At 38.6% G+C, this 17490-nt stretch overlaps 2 protein-coding genes across 2 annotated transcripts; one reads left to right on the top strand and one right to left on the bottom strand.

Moving 5' to 3' along the window:
* Positions 1–9825: 9825 nt before the first annotated feature.
* Positions 9826–14501, bottom strand: LOC114193138. Its single transcript, XM_028082843.1, has 5 exons — positions 13510–14501; positions 11647–11699; positions 10924–11090; positions 10684–10835; positions 9826–10468 (listed from the first exon to the last, which is right to left on the bottom strand). Exons 1-5 carry the CDS (start codon positions 14228–14230, stop codon positions 10074–10076), a joined length of 1488 nt encoding a protein of 495 aa, XP_027938644.1. The 5' UTR covers positions 14231–14501; the 3' UTR covers positions 9826–10073.
* A 641-nt stretch (positions 14502–15142) lies between these two features.
* Positions 15143–16399, top strand: LOC114195621 (NADH-quinone oxidoreductase subunit B 1). The gene is made up of 2 exons (XM_028086150.1): positions 15143–15782; positions 15932–16399. The coding sequence occupies exons 1-2, from the start codon at positions 15394–15396 to the stop codon at positions 16164–16166; spliced, it is 624 nt and encodes a 207-aa protein (XP_027941951.1). The 5' UTR covers positions 15143–15393; the 3' UTR covers positions 16167–16399.
* Positions 16400–17490: the final 1091 nt, after the last annotated feature.

Genomic DNA, 17490 nt, shown 5'->3' with positions numbered 1-17490 from the left:
TCATTCTCCATCTAATAATAGTTATTTTGTCTTTCTGTTTTTTATAAATGGGTCACGTACGTAATTTTATTTAAATTCTACTTTTAAAATAAATTTTAAATATAATATGTAAAATCAATATTTATTTAATAATTGACTACAGCATGGTCAATTTCAATATATTAATTAAATGGTGAAACAAAATACCTTCCATGTATATTATTTAGTCTTTCTACACAATAGCTATTAAATAGCATTATCTAAAATTTCAAAAGCTTACCGGATAATTAACACATCCAGAACATGATAAAGTGGTGATGATTAACATTATTTATAAAAATATATATTTAATATAAACTATTTCAAATACTTAAAATATTCTTCAAAATGTATCAAGAAAATCATGACAATTATGAAAATCACATAGTAACTCCAACCACTTATTCAAATGTAAATTTTTATATCCAAAAAACAAACCAGACAAAGCTAAATCAATGTAGTATAATATTAAAAAAATCGTTTTATTTCGTTTTTTCCATAGTTACAAAGACAATTTAAATCATTAATTTTTTTTCAATAATTAAATGCAGATATCCATCTAATGACTTTTCAAACATTCCAATACCGTTGAAGTTGTATCTACAAAATATATATATATATATATATATATATATATATATATATAGGCAAATTCAAATACATATTTTTATTGATCATCTTTTACATAATGATAATATTTCTATCATTCTCATTTCCAATACTACATTGAGAGATAGTGAAGGTGAACACGAAGAAGATGTCACGTATTCTCAATGATGCATTAAAGATACTCGTTGACTTTTTATCTCAATAAATTCTTTTATTCTTTTAAAATTATCTTTTTTATGTCTTTGCAAACTCTTGTTTTACTCTTTTTTTGTTCTTTTCTTTATAAAAATTCTATGAACTAAATTTTTTAAAGCATCCTCACGCTCTAGATCCAAGCCCCCGCAGTTGGGCCAGAGTATGAGGATGTTCACACTTGGGTCGGGATGATCCCGGCCATTTTCTCCTTGCTGGGCCAGGGTGTACTCGGCCATACACTAACACCAGCCCCCGGGCTCGTAGTGAACAAAGTTCACAAGAGGCTATGATGTGTTGTTTTGGGAAATGGTGTAGAGGCGTCCTCAACCACTTGCGTTTATGAGACTTGCTTTAATTATGGGGAAAAGGAAGTATTAACTTGGCTCGCCGCTCGAGGCTGTCTTGTCATAATAATGAGATGGTATAGGTGAGGAGTTTTAAAGGAGATGTGCCGACAACCGTTGGATGGAGCGAGATCTTATGGTGATGAGGGGGTTACTCTTGTGAAAGTGGTCCACTATAAATAGAGGTGGGGTCTTGATGTTGTGAGGCAAAGGATCCATTTAGGAAGTGAGCCACCACCAGCCGAGCATTTCCTGTCTGCGCCATCCCAGGTATGTCCTCCTCCTCTACTTATTATCTTTCCAGTAGGCATAGCAACTTTGAGGAGGAGGGGACTGTGTCTGACTCCCCGTGCAGTGATAGTGTTCAGAGGGACGATGAGGACTCTGTGGGTGCCAAGGAGTTCTCGACCCCGCGTCACTCGGGGAGTGGGTAGATCCCCGGGTGAAACTCCCTCTGTCTAGGTTTAGTAAATCTGCCACCATAGTTGATTTTCGTAAGAAGTATGATATTCTAGCTGATACAGTAGACGATCGTATTATTAGTGTAGAGCGAGCCAGGAGTGGGGATAGTGTATGTCACGGTCGAGAAGGTCATTTGCATGATTTTTTCTACATGTACTCTACCTTAGTCTCTGATTTGCATGTGCGTCTCCCCTTTGATGATTTTACAATGGGAGTGCTAAGGGTGCTGAATGTAGCACCCAGCCAGCTGCATCCTAATAGTTGGGCATCCCTTCAGGCGTTCTGACTGGTCTGTCGAGTGTTCCATTTGAGACCCTCCTCGCAGGTTTTCTTGCAGTACTACTGTACGCGTCCGGGGGAGTTGGTTAGTTGGTTGTCTCTAGTGGGTCAAAGCCATTAGTGTCTACTCGCGTCTTATACGTAATCTTTTAAAAGGTTTAAGATTGGTTTCTTTAAGGTAGTCATCCGGTCCGCTGGGGCTGGATATTTTTACTTTGAAAATGGCGAGCCCAAATTCCCGTTCTACTAGACCAAACGTCCCACCCCATATCGATTTTGGCCGAGAACATCCCTTACCCAGGAGTTCCTGTATGTGCTATCTTATTTGGACCAATTGCCCAAGAAACTCTCCTCCAAGAAAATTATTGGTGTGTTTAGTTCCTCTCGTCCGCACGATGACCTTTTCGGTATGTGTGTTCGTTTGACTCCCCATAGATATGTGTCTGGTATGTTTGGACTAACGCTTATTTCTTTTTGCAAATACCATGGTTGCTGCTGGTCCTTTTGGTAAAGAAGTGTTTCTGGAACTGAGGAGGAAAAAGCTAGAGGAGGAGAAGAGGAAAGGGGATGAGAGTGCTAGCCGTGTTCCTGCAGAGATGACTTCCTAGAAGGGCGACCTAATGTCTCCTGTTGTGGAGAAGAAGAAAAGCAAGCGTAGGGATCGTACCGCAAGGTCGAGTACTCCCCCGGTCATCCTCCCCTAAGAAGTCTCGAGGCACTTCCTCTGCTGATAGTGCGACTGACTCTTTGTCTGCAATGTTTGATGCGCAACTCAAAATCAACCAAGGCATAGAGGTTTCCTTATCGTCGTAGGAGGCTGAAATTGTGTCAGCCATGCGTCCTGAAACTGTGTTGTATACATTGAATGAATTTCATGCCATGGCAATGGTGATGGGTCGCCATCTGAACACAGTGCTAAGCCAACTGCCAGAGACGAGCAAACTGGCTGCTGAGATAGAGAGTCTACAGAGGGAATTGGCTGAGGCAAATAACAGGAGGCAAGAGGTTTTGCTTTAGTTGGGAAGTGTGAAAAATGAGCAATCGCAGCTGCTAGCAGAGCATAATGTCTTGAAAGCGCGCTGCAGGGACTTTGAGAAAAAGGATGAGGATTCCCAGGCGGCCGTGGAATGTCTAGAGGAGGAGTTGGCGGCCGAGAAAAGGGATAATGCTGAGAAAGCTGGCCGAATTTACCAGTTGGAGGGGTACGTGATGTCCCAGCATGAGGAGGGTTTCCACAAGGCCATGCGCTAGGCTGCTCACTATTTTAACTTTGACGTGAGAGATGGGCGTTTTAATATTGATGAGGATGTGTACGAAGGCTCCGTCATGGCTGTGGAGGACATCCCTGTTGCTGGGCAACAAAAACCTGCTACTTCTCCCGAGGATTGACATGTTGTTTTATGTTTTCTAGTTTTAGAAGCTGTTTGTCGAGCTTTGGTTTACTGCCTCTAACACACATTGTATGTTTGGATGCCATGCTTTGAACTTTTTTCTTTAGATTTTTGTGTTTGCATCTGTTGCTTGTGCTCTTTGTATGTTACTAGCCATTTGTATTTGCAGGTGAAGGTGAGATGTACTCGGCCACTTCTGGCCATGATGTGGTAGGCCTCCTCTGGCCGGGATGTACTCGGCCACTTCTGGTCAAGATGGTGTTTTCCTTTAGGTCGTCTGCTCCTTAAGTTTTTGTATGGTTGTGTATTACCTTAAGTTTTTGCTTGTATGAGGGGATCATCTAGGGCGATGAAGCTTCCTTTCCCATTGGTATAGATATGGGGGATCATCTAGTTCGATGAAGCTTCCTTTCCCATGAGAGAGTGCGAAATTTTAACTATTTGTTGTGCTTGATCGGGATATATGCGTGTATTGACAATAGATAATGAAATAGTCATGCTTTATTTATGGCTATGATGCCTCGTTAAAACCTTCTTGACCAAAAACCCTCCTTAGGGAAAAAAAGATCAAGGTAGGAAAGAGTACATCATTTATTCCGCAATCGAAATCACAAAAGAGTCTGAAAAATAAACGTTTGACAAACTAACTGTAATAAAACTTGAGATGTGAGGCGTTCCATGTGGCTGAGACAGGGGCACCAGATAAGTGCTCCAACATGTATGTGCCGTTTCCCACAACTTCGTTGATTCAAAATGGTCATTCCCAATTGGGCGAGAACTTCCTTTCATGCTTTCGGGCGGCACTTGCCATACGCCATACTAGATCTCCCTGGTGAAAAGATCGGGGTTTGACTTTGGTATTATAGTGGCGCTGGGCCCTTAGTTTGGATGCCTCTTCCCGAATGCGCACTTGATCTCGAAGCTCTTGAACCAGGTCTAGGTTTGTTAGCATACTTTCTTCATTAAGACGCGTGTTGGACAGATGGCGTCGTAAATAGGGCTCTCCAATCTCGACCGGGATCATTGCGTCTACTCCATAGGCTAAGCAGTAGGGTGTCTCCTGTGTTGTTGACTGCGGGGTGCAGCGATATGCCCATAGGACCTCTAATAACTCGTCAGCCCACCTTCCTTTGGCATCTCCCAACCTCTTTTTAAGTTCTCGTAGTATGACCTTATTTGCTGCTTTGGCTTGCCCATTTGTTTGTGGATGCTCGACCGAGCTGGTAATATGTTGTATATGGAGTCCCTTATAGAACTCGGCTAGCCCCTTGTCGATGAACTGTCTACCATTATCTATTATGACGATGCTTGGTATGCCAAACCTGCACACAATATTCTTCCAGACAAATTTATGTACCTGCTGGGCCATGATCAGGGCCAATGGCTCCGCCTCAATCCACTTAGTGAAGTAGTCTATAGCTACCAACAAGAACTTTACCTAACCTTTCCCTGGCTGAAGGGTCTTAGAATATCCATGCCCCACTTGGCGAAAGGCCAAGGGTAGGTAATACTGTGCAACTCTTCTGACTTGAGATGTATCATGTTACCGTGTTGTTGGCACTGGGTGCACTTCCTTACGTACTTCTCGCAGTCTTCTTTTACAATCGGCCAATAGTATCCTTCTCGTAATACTCGAGCTGCCATGGTTCGAGATCCTGAATGTAAGCCACAAATTCTTGTGTGCAACTCCTCCATGATATATTGGCCTTTGCGGTTTGTGACGCATTTTAACATAGGGTTGGAGAAGCCTCATTTGTACAATTCTCCACCAACCAAAGTGAATCGAGAAGCTTTTCTACGCATGATATGATCATCAATTCCGCTTGTGTCACCATGTTGAATGAACTGTATAATAGGAGCCATCCACTCTTCCTCCTCTGGTATGACTGTCTCAGTAGCATTGCATTCTGCCAAGGTTACAATAGGACGGTCGAGTGTGGCATGGATCACTGTATGATGTTGCCCCTTTACTTTGGTAGTCGCCAACTTCGAGAGCAAGTCAGCTCTGGAATTCTGGGATCTATCAACATGCTCTACGCTGGCTGTTCTGAATCTGTTCAACATGCCCTGCACAACATGGTAATATCGTAATAGGAGGGGGTCATTTACCTGGAAAGTGTCGTCCAAGTGTCCTACTATCAGCTGAGAATCAGTTCGGCATGTCACCGTATCTGCTCCCATGTCTGCTGCGAGGGTCAACCCTGCTATTAATGCCTCATATTCTGCCTGATTGTTAGAGGGTTTAAAACCAAAGCACAAGGCTTGCTCAAGTAGCAAATCATTTGGTCCTTGCAAAACAATTCCAGCGCCCCCGCCTTTCGCGCTGGAGGAGCCGTCCACTGACAGGATCCAACCTTCCTCGCGTGCGTCAGGATCTCCTGTTAATTCGTTGACAAAATCTGTTAGGCATTGTCCCTTAATCGGTCCTCGGGCTTCACATCGAAGATGATACTCAGATAGTTCTACGGACCATCCAACCATTCGGCCGGCAAGGTCAGGTCGCCTCAACACTTTGTGTATTGGGTAGTCAGATTTGACTATTACCTCATTCCCTTGGAAGTATGGTCGCAATCGTCTGGTTGTTATCACAAGTGCTAGAATTATCTTTTCCACCGTCTGGTACCGCAATTTTGCATCGTGTAGGGCTTTGCTGATAAAGTATACGGGTCGCTGGTCCCCCGCCTGATCTTGTACAATGGTCGTGCTAACAACATTGGTAGAGATGGCTAGATATACTAATAGGGGTTTTCCCTTGCTAGGCTTTTGTAGTACTGGGGGAGAAGACAAATACTCTTTCAACGCTTGAAAAGATTGCTCGCAAGCCTCATCCCATACGAACTTTTGTGCTTTTCTCATGAGCCTAAGCATCGGCTGGATTCTTTCTGCTAATTTAGGCATAAAACGTGATAACGCAGTTAGCCTCCCTACCAATCTCTGTATCTCCTTGATGTTGGCTGGACTTCTCATGTTAACAATTTCCTGGCACTTGTCGGGGTTGGCCTCTATTCTCCTGTGGGTTAACATGAAACCCAGGAATTTCCCGCCTGCAACCCCGAAAACACACTTTTCTAGATTCAGTCTCATGTCATACTTTCGTACGACTGCCAAGACCTCGTCCAAATCTTTGACGTGTTGTTCGAGTGAATCTGACATGACTACCATGTCGTCGACGTAGACCTCCATACACTTTCCGATGAGATGACGAAACACCTTGTCCATCCGCCGCTGGTATGTGGCTCCAACATTTTTTAGGCCAAAAGGCATGACTTCATAGTAGAAGTTAGCTTCTTACGTGATGAACGCCGTTTTTTCTTTATCAGGAGGATACATTGGGATCTGATTGTACCCAGAGTATGCATCCAAGAAACTAAGCACTTTGTATCCAGCTGCACCGTCTACCAATCTGTCAATGCTTGGGAGAGGGTGCGTGTCTTTAGGGCACGCCTTGTTGAAGTTGGTGTAGTCTGTGCACATTCGCCATTTGCCATTCGCCTTTTTTACCAACACTATGTTGGCTAGCCAGGTCGTGTAGGTGGCTTCCTTGATGAAGCCTGCCGAAATTAACTTATGTACTTCCGCTATGGTTGCCTCCCTTTTTTCTCCCCTCATCTTTCTTCTCTTCTGAGCGATGGGCCGAGCTTCCCGAAAAATAGACAGTTTGTGACTGGCTACTCTTGGGTCAATGCCTGGCATATCGGCCGCTCATCATCTTTTTTGGGTTCGGTCTTCAGGTGCCTTCTCCTTCCCTCTTCGTGGTTGTTCGTACCGTTTTTCTCGTTCTACCCTGGAAAAGAATCCCCCGCCTTCCCATTTTACAAATCTTCTTAGGTGTCCGACTATACAATCCTGCTTGGGTGGTGAAGACGTCCACGTGCTCCCTCTTCATTGCTACGGGATTCCTCCCTTTGTGGGGCATTCTGCTTAATTTGCACTCGCATCTGTTGGTTCTCCCTTCCCGTTTTACAAATCTTCTTAGGTGTCCCACTATACAATCCTGCTTGGGTGGTGAAGACGTCCACGTGCTCCTTTGCATCAGTAGTGCCATCGTACTGGCTCATAGTCAACCCCTTCCAGCGCGCGGGAAGTTCCACTTCCATGATCCCGTCCACGAAGGGGTGGCGCATAGCATAGCATCTGCGAACAGTCGGCTGGTCTACGTGCACAGTGATTATGTCCCCTGAGGCTGACGGAAACTTCATGGCCAAGTGATATGTGGAGACTACTGCTCCAAGTGTATTCAACGAGGGTCTCCCTAGCAAAATATTATAAGAGGTGTGAGCATCAACAATAAGGTATCGAATTTTTACCGTTCACGTTACCATTCATGTCCCGAACTTGGTGAACAAGTCAGCAGAGCCTTTCGTATTCACTCGCTCCCCTGAAAAGCCCACGATCGGTTCTGAGTACCGTTGGATCTCCCCTTCTGGAATTTTCAGCTTTCTGAGAGTGCCCCAGTATAGGATGTCCACCGAACTACCTGGGTCCACCAGGGTTTTCCTGACCGCGAAGTCCTCGATCTCTACTGATATCACCATTGGGTCGTCATGTTGGGGTCGATCGCTTGGAAATCGTCGTCTCGGAACGTGATGGGTGGCATGTGCCGCCTGGGACACACTGTTACGGCATTTATGCTCTGAATCGCTCGTACGTACTTCTTTCTTGCGGACGTAGTGGCTCCACCTCCTACGAAGCCTCCTGAAATGTAATTAATTACTCCTCTCAGTGGTCTCTTAGGTGTCCCGCCTGTATCAATTCCTCGATTTTGTCTTTCAAGTCTGCATGAATTTGGTGGCCCTGGTCCGAAGCTCATCCAGATTGTTCCCTCCCTCTTCATTGCTACGGGATTCCTCGCTTTGTGGGGCATTCTGCTCAATTTGCACGGTGGGCGCCAATGTTCTGATTCCGACCCAAGTTCGTCCGTCGTTAGGAACAACCACCGCATTCCCGAGGTATTTTCCGATTTGGAGCATTTTAGCTCCGTCACGATTTTGTCCTTAAAAGGCGCCTCGGAGGGTGGAAGGAAGTAGGAGTATTTAAACTTCGCTTGACCTCGATTTCTAAGCAATGTAGGACTTATTGGATGTACCGGAACATAATTGAATCAATTCATATATCTTAATCAAATGAAATTTGGATTGTTCACATTGTTTACAGAAGTTTGAGATGTTGACTTTTTTTTTTAATTTGTTAAAATTTATCATTCAAATAGTAACTTTGGGATTTATCTTTCAAATCCCCTTCTGTTTGATAATTACCGACCAATCAACATCATCCTTTTGTTGCATAGGATAAGATGATAACTAAACTTGAGTTGCACTTTTTTTTGGGAAAAACAAATGGATCAAATTTTTCATATTTTCTCATTTTATTCAATTTTATATTGTTTATGTGTTTTTATCCTACCAAGTCTCAAGAATTAAAACAAAATTTATTTGTTAATTTTGTCATTCCAATTCTAAAATAGTCTCAAGAACACACCATAGCTTAAAGTTTCACCATATCCAATTTAATTAACACATACCCATTATTATATCAAATTTCTTTAATTTCAAATTTCATTCATCACGCCCTCCATGGTGTTAAACAATGTACATAACTCACACACCAATTTAAAACATTGATATGTCAAACAAATTTAATTCAATTCGGTTGTGAGAACTATACTTATTTGTTTTTAAAATTTGAAATCAAAACTATATTTGAGTTCCGCAATTATAGTTTTGTTTTATGATATAAAATAGTTGCTATTACAGTTTATTAAAAACAAAAAAAATATTATAGAAATAATCTTAAAAAGAAAATGGTATTTAAAACCAATTTTTTTAAGCAATTTATATCATACAAGATTATTACCTCTAATTGAATGTGTACAATTAATATGATTTTCAAGATTAAAATAAAAATTTCAATTACAATAGTAAATCAGGTCACACAATTAGAGATTTTAATATTTCTTTAACATCTTTGTGTATTATATATATCTTTACACTCTATATTTTATAAGGTAAAAAATAGTTTTTAAAAGATAAACGTGTTTTTTTAAGTTTTAATTTTATAATATATATATATATATATATATATATATATATATATATATATATATATATATATATATATATATATATATATATATATATATATATATATATATATATATATATATATAAAGATCTTCTTGTTGTATTCTATTGGAGGATTTACATTACATACATATATCTTTAAGAATAACGCTCGGTTACGTTAAAAAAAAATCATTTTTGATATCATTAATAATTTGTAGTACAATCATAAGATATGAAGTATCAATATGTATCAAGATGTAGTAAAGCTATGATGATAACTTGAAATTAATTATTATTATTTTTTACAAGATAAGAAACACATTAAACTTCAATAACAAAAAGGTAAAACTAAAAGTTTATATAACAAAAAATATGTAAGCTCTAATATGGAAAATGATAACGAAATAATAATAAAAATATAAACATTTTATTTGGAAGATAAAAATATAAAAATTAATATCCAAATAAAATGAAAACTAGGGTTGATCCAATATCCAATTATGATATATACTTTGACAGAAGATATTGCAGAAGTTTGTGGGCCAAATGTTTCCAAATTGCTAGCACCAAAATGACAAAGGATGGTGATAAAAAGTTATTAGCCCAGTGTCCTAATACAGTTTCACCTATCATCTAGTTATATTGCTCCATTTATTTTTGGAGGCTAATTAGACCAAAATATCCAATGCACTGTGCTCCCAACATCCAAAGCATCATTGTTGTCTGAATGTAAAAGGGTTTTCTCTAACTGAAGTCTCATGAACATGACATCTCATATATTTTACCGGTGTTTTATTAGTATCATCCTCGATCCCTTCTTTGCGTTTTCGTGTCCCATCAATAACTGAGTTCAGATCATCAGCAGCAGCCAAATTTGCAGTGTCCACAGTATCAAGCATATCTATGTCAGCATCAAGTTTATCTGCCACGGCTTCTCCATTCATAGAAAAGAGATTCTTATCCAGATTGTTGAAGAAATGCTTTATTACTGGAAGTAAACACTCGGTTCTTGAAGTGAAAAAGTTAGCTTTGAACATTAAGTCCATCTGCTTCGCAGTTTCGCCAGCAAACACAGAAATTCCTTGTTCCTCAACAACTAGAAGCCACTCTGAACATGAAATCACTATTAGATACAAGAGGGAACAGAAAGAGTAGTCTCACAAAGAAAACATTCAGTTAACAACAATCATAATTCAACCACCAGTGACACTGTTTGATTTAGCGCATGGAATCTTGATTTCAGGTTTTAGGTGTGAAAAGTGAAAGCCACTTAAAATAACTCTAGCTAGGATATGAATTGCAAGAAAAAACGGAGGAACTCACTTATAAGAGCTATGGGAGTGGAAACATTTGGTCTGGTGATCTTCCTGCCTATGTAATTTTGACTAGTAACCCAGTTGATCAATTGAATGGGTATGCAAGATCTACAGAAGGCATTTATGTACGACATAGCTTTCCCCTGGTCACCTTTTTCCCTGTGACCAAACCAGAGAATGAGACTTGTCAGGTGAAATATTCGAGAAACCCTTCATCCATCAGAGTCACAATAGCCTTTTCTCATACCTAGCAGACTGCACAGCTAACTCAGCAACAAACAACCAAGTTATAGCAACATCTTTCAAGCTGTTGGCATACAATGAAAATTCTGCCTGAGGGTTAATGAATGAATAGTCTATCATCATCACAGAATTGTACAGGACTTCTTTTAAAAGAACTTGATTTTCAGAACCCTACAGTAAAACAACTAGTTAGTCGTCGAATGTAATAGAAAAAATTAGAAACAAGTAATATACTACACATCACACATTTATTGAAGGTAAAAGGAATAAAGTGATGTCAATAGAACTAAGAGCTGAAATTACCACCAGAAGAAGGGTGCCCATTATTGGATACAACAATGACCGTGAAGACGATGGCAATGAATAATTAATGTAGCTAACCAAGCAGTAACCCCTTTTCAAAGACATTATACTGAAAATCAAACTAGTGAACCATCCATGAATAATCGGTTATGTAAAGAATTTTACTGGTAAGGTTGAGTTTTAAATTTCCAAAATGTAACTCAGTTTTCCAACAATAATCAATACTCCAACTCCTGGTCTTACATCCATTATTTTAGCCTCCATTAAACATATGCCATGCGGGGTAAGTGGGCTTGTAGTTATTTGAAGATAGTCTTAGTTTTGAGAGCCATAAAAGTTTTCAGGAGAAAAAAGTGCTTTGACTAAAGCCCTTAATTCCAAGTTATGATCAAGGAAAATAAAATCAAAGAGACATGGTACTGACCAGTAGAGAGGTCATTGGGAAAACTGGCTCCAACATCATCCTGAAAAGGGTATCTGAATGGAGACCAATCAGCAATCAGGAAGAACAAACATGAAAACTGTAATGAGGTCACCCCAGAAAGCACAAGGATTGGACCAATGTCAAGCTGACAAATAAACAAATACGGGTAAAAGAGAGATTGAACTAAGATAATTATCAAACACTTATCAAATGATCTTATTTGTTTGGTTACAGGAGAAAACTATGATCAAACATAACTGAGTTTCATCCAGAACTAGCTTCCTAAAATGGTGAAAGAACATGATTAGATGAAGACATTTACGAGGTATGATTAAGAAACAAAAATAAAAAATGTATTCTCTGTGCAAAAATAAAGGGCATATATTGATATTTTTTTGTTAAACACTTCTTAAAATCTTGTCACTTAAATAAACATATTACATATTCTTAAGCGTAAAACGTAAGGAATATATGCTTTGACACCGCTGTTTTCCTTTTACATCATTATTACACCTGTAAATAATAATACATAACAATAATAATACATATTAAAATATAAACCAAATTATTGAATATAAAATTAAAAAAATGAGTTGTAGAGTGGGAGTAAAAATTTAAGAACATAATGCTTTTCTTTGATCAAGTTTCTCCACATTTGTAGAAGAGAAAGAAAAAATGAAATTATTTTATACAAGAATTAATTTGTAAAGTTCTCGTATAATTTCTTAAAAGAAAAATTTTGGGACTAATTTTAATTACTAAAAAAGGAAAAAATAAATAACAATTGTCCTAGACTTCTAAAGAAGCTAGTCCAAACTGGTCAAATAAAGGAACACTTAAACCTTGATCCTTAAAAGACTGAAAGAATTATACTCGACATCGTCAAAAAAAATTACCATGTACAAATTGACCTCAATTTATAGAATAACATAATAGTACGTGTCGTTGCACTTAACACACTTTACCATGTATAAATCAAACTTAATTTATAGAATAACATAACAGTGTCCTTCCTCTTAGCAAATATCCACTTACTGACTGTTAATGATGTCATATTAAGGGAGAATATAAATGTAGTGCCAAAAAGAGAAACAGGCACAAGGTATAAAATTTAAATAAGTTAGAGTTCAAGTGTGATTAGTCATATAATTATATAATTCTACAATTTTACTTTCCTAACATACAAGTGTTCAAGAGTATGAATAGAAAAGAAATGAAACCGAGCCTAGTCCTGGCAACTTACCAGTAGATAAAATCCATAATGGTTTTGTTAATTGAGAACCGAGATAATGGGTTTTTCTTTCTTACTAATTTATAAATGAGTATCCGCTTCCCGTAAAATTAATAAAATACTCCAGATAATAAAATTAACTTTTCCCTTAAAAAATAAATAAATAAGATATTTTTAATGAACTTAAATTCTACTTTTAAATTGTTTAAAATTGAAACTGGCCAATAAAATGATTAAAAAATAAATATATATAAATAAAAGAAATTTTAATTTTGTTCTATCATGTAATGTTACTTGTTTGTTTTGATCCATCAATTTTAGAGAAACGAATTTTATTTAAATTTTAAATTATTATAGTTAAACTTACAAAATACATCCAGAAAAAAAAAATTATCAAAACAAAGAATAGAATATTGTTCTAGTGTTCATGATACCCGTAGATATTTTATAAACCTATGGATAATGATCAATTCCAGGATATTAATGTAATACTGAAAATGAAAAGTGCAACTTCACCCAATAGTCACACAGATGTCACATTACGGGACCAAGTAGCCACTATAAAAGCACATAGAAATTAAACTGTAATTCTAAAATGCAAAAATAGTTGAATTCAGAAATCAGAGTCTTACCCAAAAAGCGAAAACTTCGAAACCCTGTTATGGTCTGAACTGCGGAAGCGAGCAAATTCTTCTCCAGCTCCGCTCTGCTAAGTCCTTTCTCGAACGCCAAACACAGCTTCAACAAAAGCGCTTCGCACATAACAACTCCCGCCAAGACCCCAACCTCGCAACCCCTCACAATCCCCTTCCGAAATTCTTCACTCACAAGAGGGAAAAACCCTTCCACGGCGCAATCTCCAAAAACCCCACCGCCACCGCCACCATCATCGTCCACCGTCCACACCTTGATCAAATCCCCGAACTCCAGAACCGCCACGTCGCCGTCGCAAACCTCCTTCCCGCAGAAAATGCTGCAGTAGCTAACAACACCTTCCACCAGACTCTCCACCTCGCTTCTAAACTCCCCTCGCCGAAGCGCCAAGCGGTGTAGAACAAACACCAGCGGCGCGAGCGCACCGATCCGCTTCGTGGACCCGCACGCATCGGTACACGAAACGAGCAACTGGAACAGGTCCCTGACGCTTCGTGAAGGCTCGCGCGCTGCGCGAAATTCGAGGGCAGCGTAGAACCAGAGGATTGGGATGGGAGGGTTGGGAGCGGCGTGGAGCATGCGCGAGAAGATGGAGGCGAAGTCTGAGAAGTCGGTGACGCCTCTGCGGTGTTCGGCGAAGAACCGGTTGATGGATTCCTTGAGCATGTGCTCGTAAGAGTTAGGGTTAGGGTTCATCATTTTGGGAAATTTGGTTGGGTGTGAAGGGGAAGAGTGAAGGTGAAGGAAATGAAGGGAATTTGAAGAGAGAGAGAGAGAGAGAGGGAGAGGGAGAGAGAAACCCTAGGTTTTATGGAAGGTGCAGGGAAAACGGGAGGGAAAGGAATATACACTTTGGTAACGGACAACTTTTTTGAATTTCCTTTTCTACAATATTCAAATTGTTTATTAGTTTGATTTTATTTTGTTTTGTAATTAACATGATCAATGCCATGCTATGTTTTGTTTATGGTCAATCACTTGTTAGTTTATTTTAATTATTTTAATGCTTGTAATTAAGCTTAATAGTTTATTTGTCATGAAAGTGCACGACCATCAAACTTATTTATTAATTTCAATAACTAAAATAAAACTTGTATCATATCATTAAAATATATTTGAAATAAAAAATATAAACTAATTTCCATGTACTTCTTTTGTTTATGATTATTCAGCTATTTTAACTTGAAACATTCATATATTTTATAATATCAAATTTACATCTAGTCTCTAATTATAATTATAATATATAATTTTTATTTTTCTATATTTATTTGTCTTATTATTCTTTATTTGTTAATAGTTAAATAATTATGTATAGTAATAACATGTTTAAAGAGAAGTTATGTCACTAAATGAATTAGATAGTTAAGTTAAGGTTTGACTTAGACTCTATGCTTAACTCTATTGTTTGTTTTCTCTAAAAAAAGTTACTAATAACAAAATCTTAACATCAAAATTGAATAATTATCTGGATTTTTTTTCCTTTATCAATCTATACTGAAAAATTAAATAATTTTTGTCATTAAATTCAAATGATTTTATACATAAAGAATTTTTTTATGTAATTTTTCTAATTTTTTTAAATTAACCTTGGAAAAGTTTTATTCTTTTCCCGTTGGAAGTTAGTTATTTTGGTAAAATGTTTTGGTGATATGTAGCAATCAGCACCAAAACTATAAACAAGGAAGGTTTGTTACAAATTGGTCCACCCATGATCCTAAAATGGCGACAGCATATTGCAGAGGAAATTGCCCCAAGAACAAACAAACAGTTTTCGTGAACTATACCATTCATTCCTCAACAAATCACAGAGAGAAAGAAGAAGAAAAAAAAAAACAAACGAAAGTGCGTGTTGTGTCTCCATGGCTCTCATCACTCGAACCGGAACCGCGTGGCGCCTCCCTCAGCGGCTACTTTCAGCGTCCCTCCTCCACAGCGGTTCCCCCGGCGCGGTGGCTCCGACGAGTTATTGTGCACCGTCTCCGCCGGCGAAGTCCTCCCCAGTGGGATTGTCGAAGCCGGCTGAGTTCGTAATCTCGAAGGTCGACTCGCTCATGAACTGGGCCCGTACGGGGTCTATCTGGCCCATGACGTTTGGGCTGGCCTGCTGCGCCGTGGAGATGATGCACACGGGCGCGGCCCGTTACGATCTTGACCGCTTCGGAATCATCTTCAGGCCCAGCCCACGCCAGTCCGATTGCATGATCGTTGCTGGCACCCTCACCAACAAGATGGCCCCTGCTCTTCGCAAGTTCGTTTTCTCCTTCTTTTCATGCCACCATTACAGTCTTCATCATTGCACACAAAAATTCATTCTTTTTATCATGCACGTAAAAAAAGAAGTAATTTTTACAAATGGGTGATAAATTTACTGACACAAAATGGTAAAAAAATTATTAGGGTTTATGATCAAATGCCAGAACCAAGGTGGGTGTTATCAATGGGAAGCTGTGCCAACGGAGGAGGATATTACCACTATTCATACTCAGTTGTGAGGGGATGCGACAGGATTGTTCCTGTGGACATATATATCCCAGGTTGTCCTCCAACTGCAGAGGCTTTACTCTATGGCCTTCTCCAGCTTCAGAAGAAGATCAATAGGCGCAAGGACTTTCTCTGGTGGTGGACAAAGTGAACTATTGCTTCTTCCATTTCCTTTTCTACATCATATCTTATAACAATAATAATCACCATTTCCTTTTCTTTCAATGCATGTTTAGAGGAAGTTTCTCAAATCTTATAATTTTTGCTTCATTAACGTGATATTCTCATGTTGCAGTCACTGCTGTAAGATTAGTATTTAATGTCGATTCTAGTTTTGTACACAGATTTAAAAACTATGAGTATGAAACTATTATAGTAACCTGATGTTTGCTATGATTCATGAATGACCTTATGATACATATTCCATGTTTGATAAAAGTAAATAAATTGAAATTACATGTCAGAAAAAGGTGTAAAAAAATTTAAATGTGTATATTTATTATTCTTATATTTCTTATTTTGGAGAATGACATTTTGAAAACTAAAAAAATGTGTATATAGCTTTGTAGCAACTTATTCCTTACTTTTTTTCTTCCCAAGTTTAAGCAAACTACAATTAAAAATGGTTTTTTTTCTCTCAAAATCTCACTGAAAATTCGCTTCCAAATAAGGTTGATGATATACAGCCAACCGATTTTCTATTACACTTATTTAACATCAGTAAAATAGCATATGTATAATAATTAGAGATCAATAAACTAAAAGTATTTTGTGATGTGAAATAACTCTTGCATTTAACATGATTATTTAAAATACATCACCATACTATTCATTCATATGCATCTCTTTTCATATTTCTCTCTCTCACTTACCAAATGAGTTGTCTCACCAATGGCAACCTATTGTCTTACACCACCACATGGCTCCTTCTATTCACCACACACACCTTTCTCTTCAATAATAATAACCTTCTGAAAGATTCTCACACCATTTTTCAAAGTTACAGGTGCATGAAAGATTCTCTCTAAGATCATTATTGTGAATAGTATTGTGCAAGAGATAAAGCATGCATTATTTTGAATAGCATTGTGCAGAAGCGTGAATTATTGTGAGTGCAGAAGCGTGAAGTTGAAATAATATTATGGCGGGTGCAGCAGTCCAGGAATCACGGTGAAGCGGGAAAATCAAAAGGTGTAAGAAGAAAACGTCATGAGGGCAAACGTTTTTAAATTGAAAGTGTATGGGGGGTGCACGTTTTCTAAATAGAAAACGTGTGGGGGTGCACGTTTTCTATTACAAAACGTGTGGGGGGTACACGATTTCTTTAAGAAAACGTGTAGGTGGTGCACGTTTTCTTTAAAACAATTTTTTTTTCTTTTCGCACCCCCAACCCACTTCTTTCGATTCTGGAAACTGAAACGCTTATATATCCATGCACACTACCATTGGTTCTTCTATCAATACTTCTCTGCATA

Source organism: Vigna unguiculata, chromosome 8 (genome assembly GCF_004118075.2).
Source record: "Vigna unguiculata cultivar IT97K-499-35 chromosome 8, ASM411807v1, whole genome shotgun sequence".
NCBI lineage: Eukaryota > Viridiplantae > Streptophyta > Magnoliopsida > Fabales > Fabaceae > Vigna > Vigna unguiculata.
Note: the sequence above shows the minus strand (reverse complement) of the source record. Positions and strands in the feature narration are given on the sequence as shown.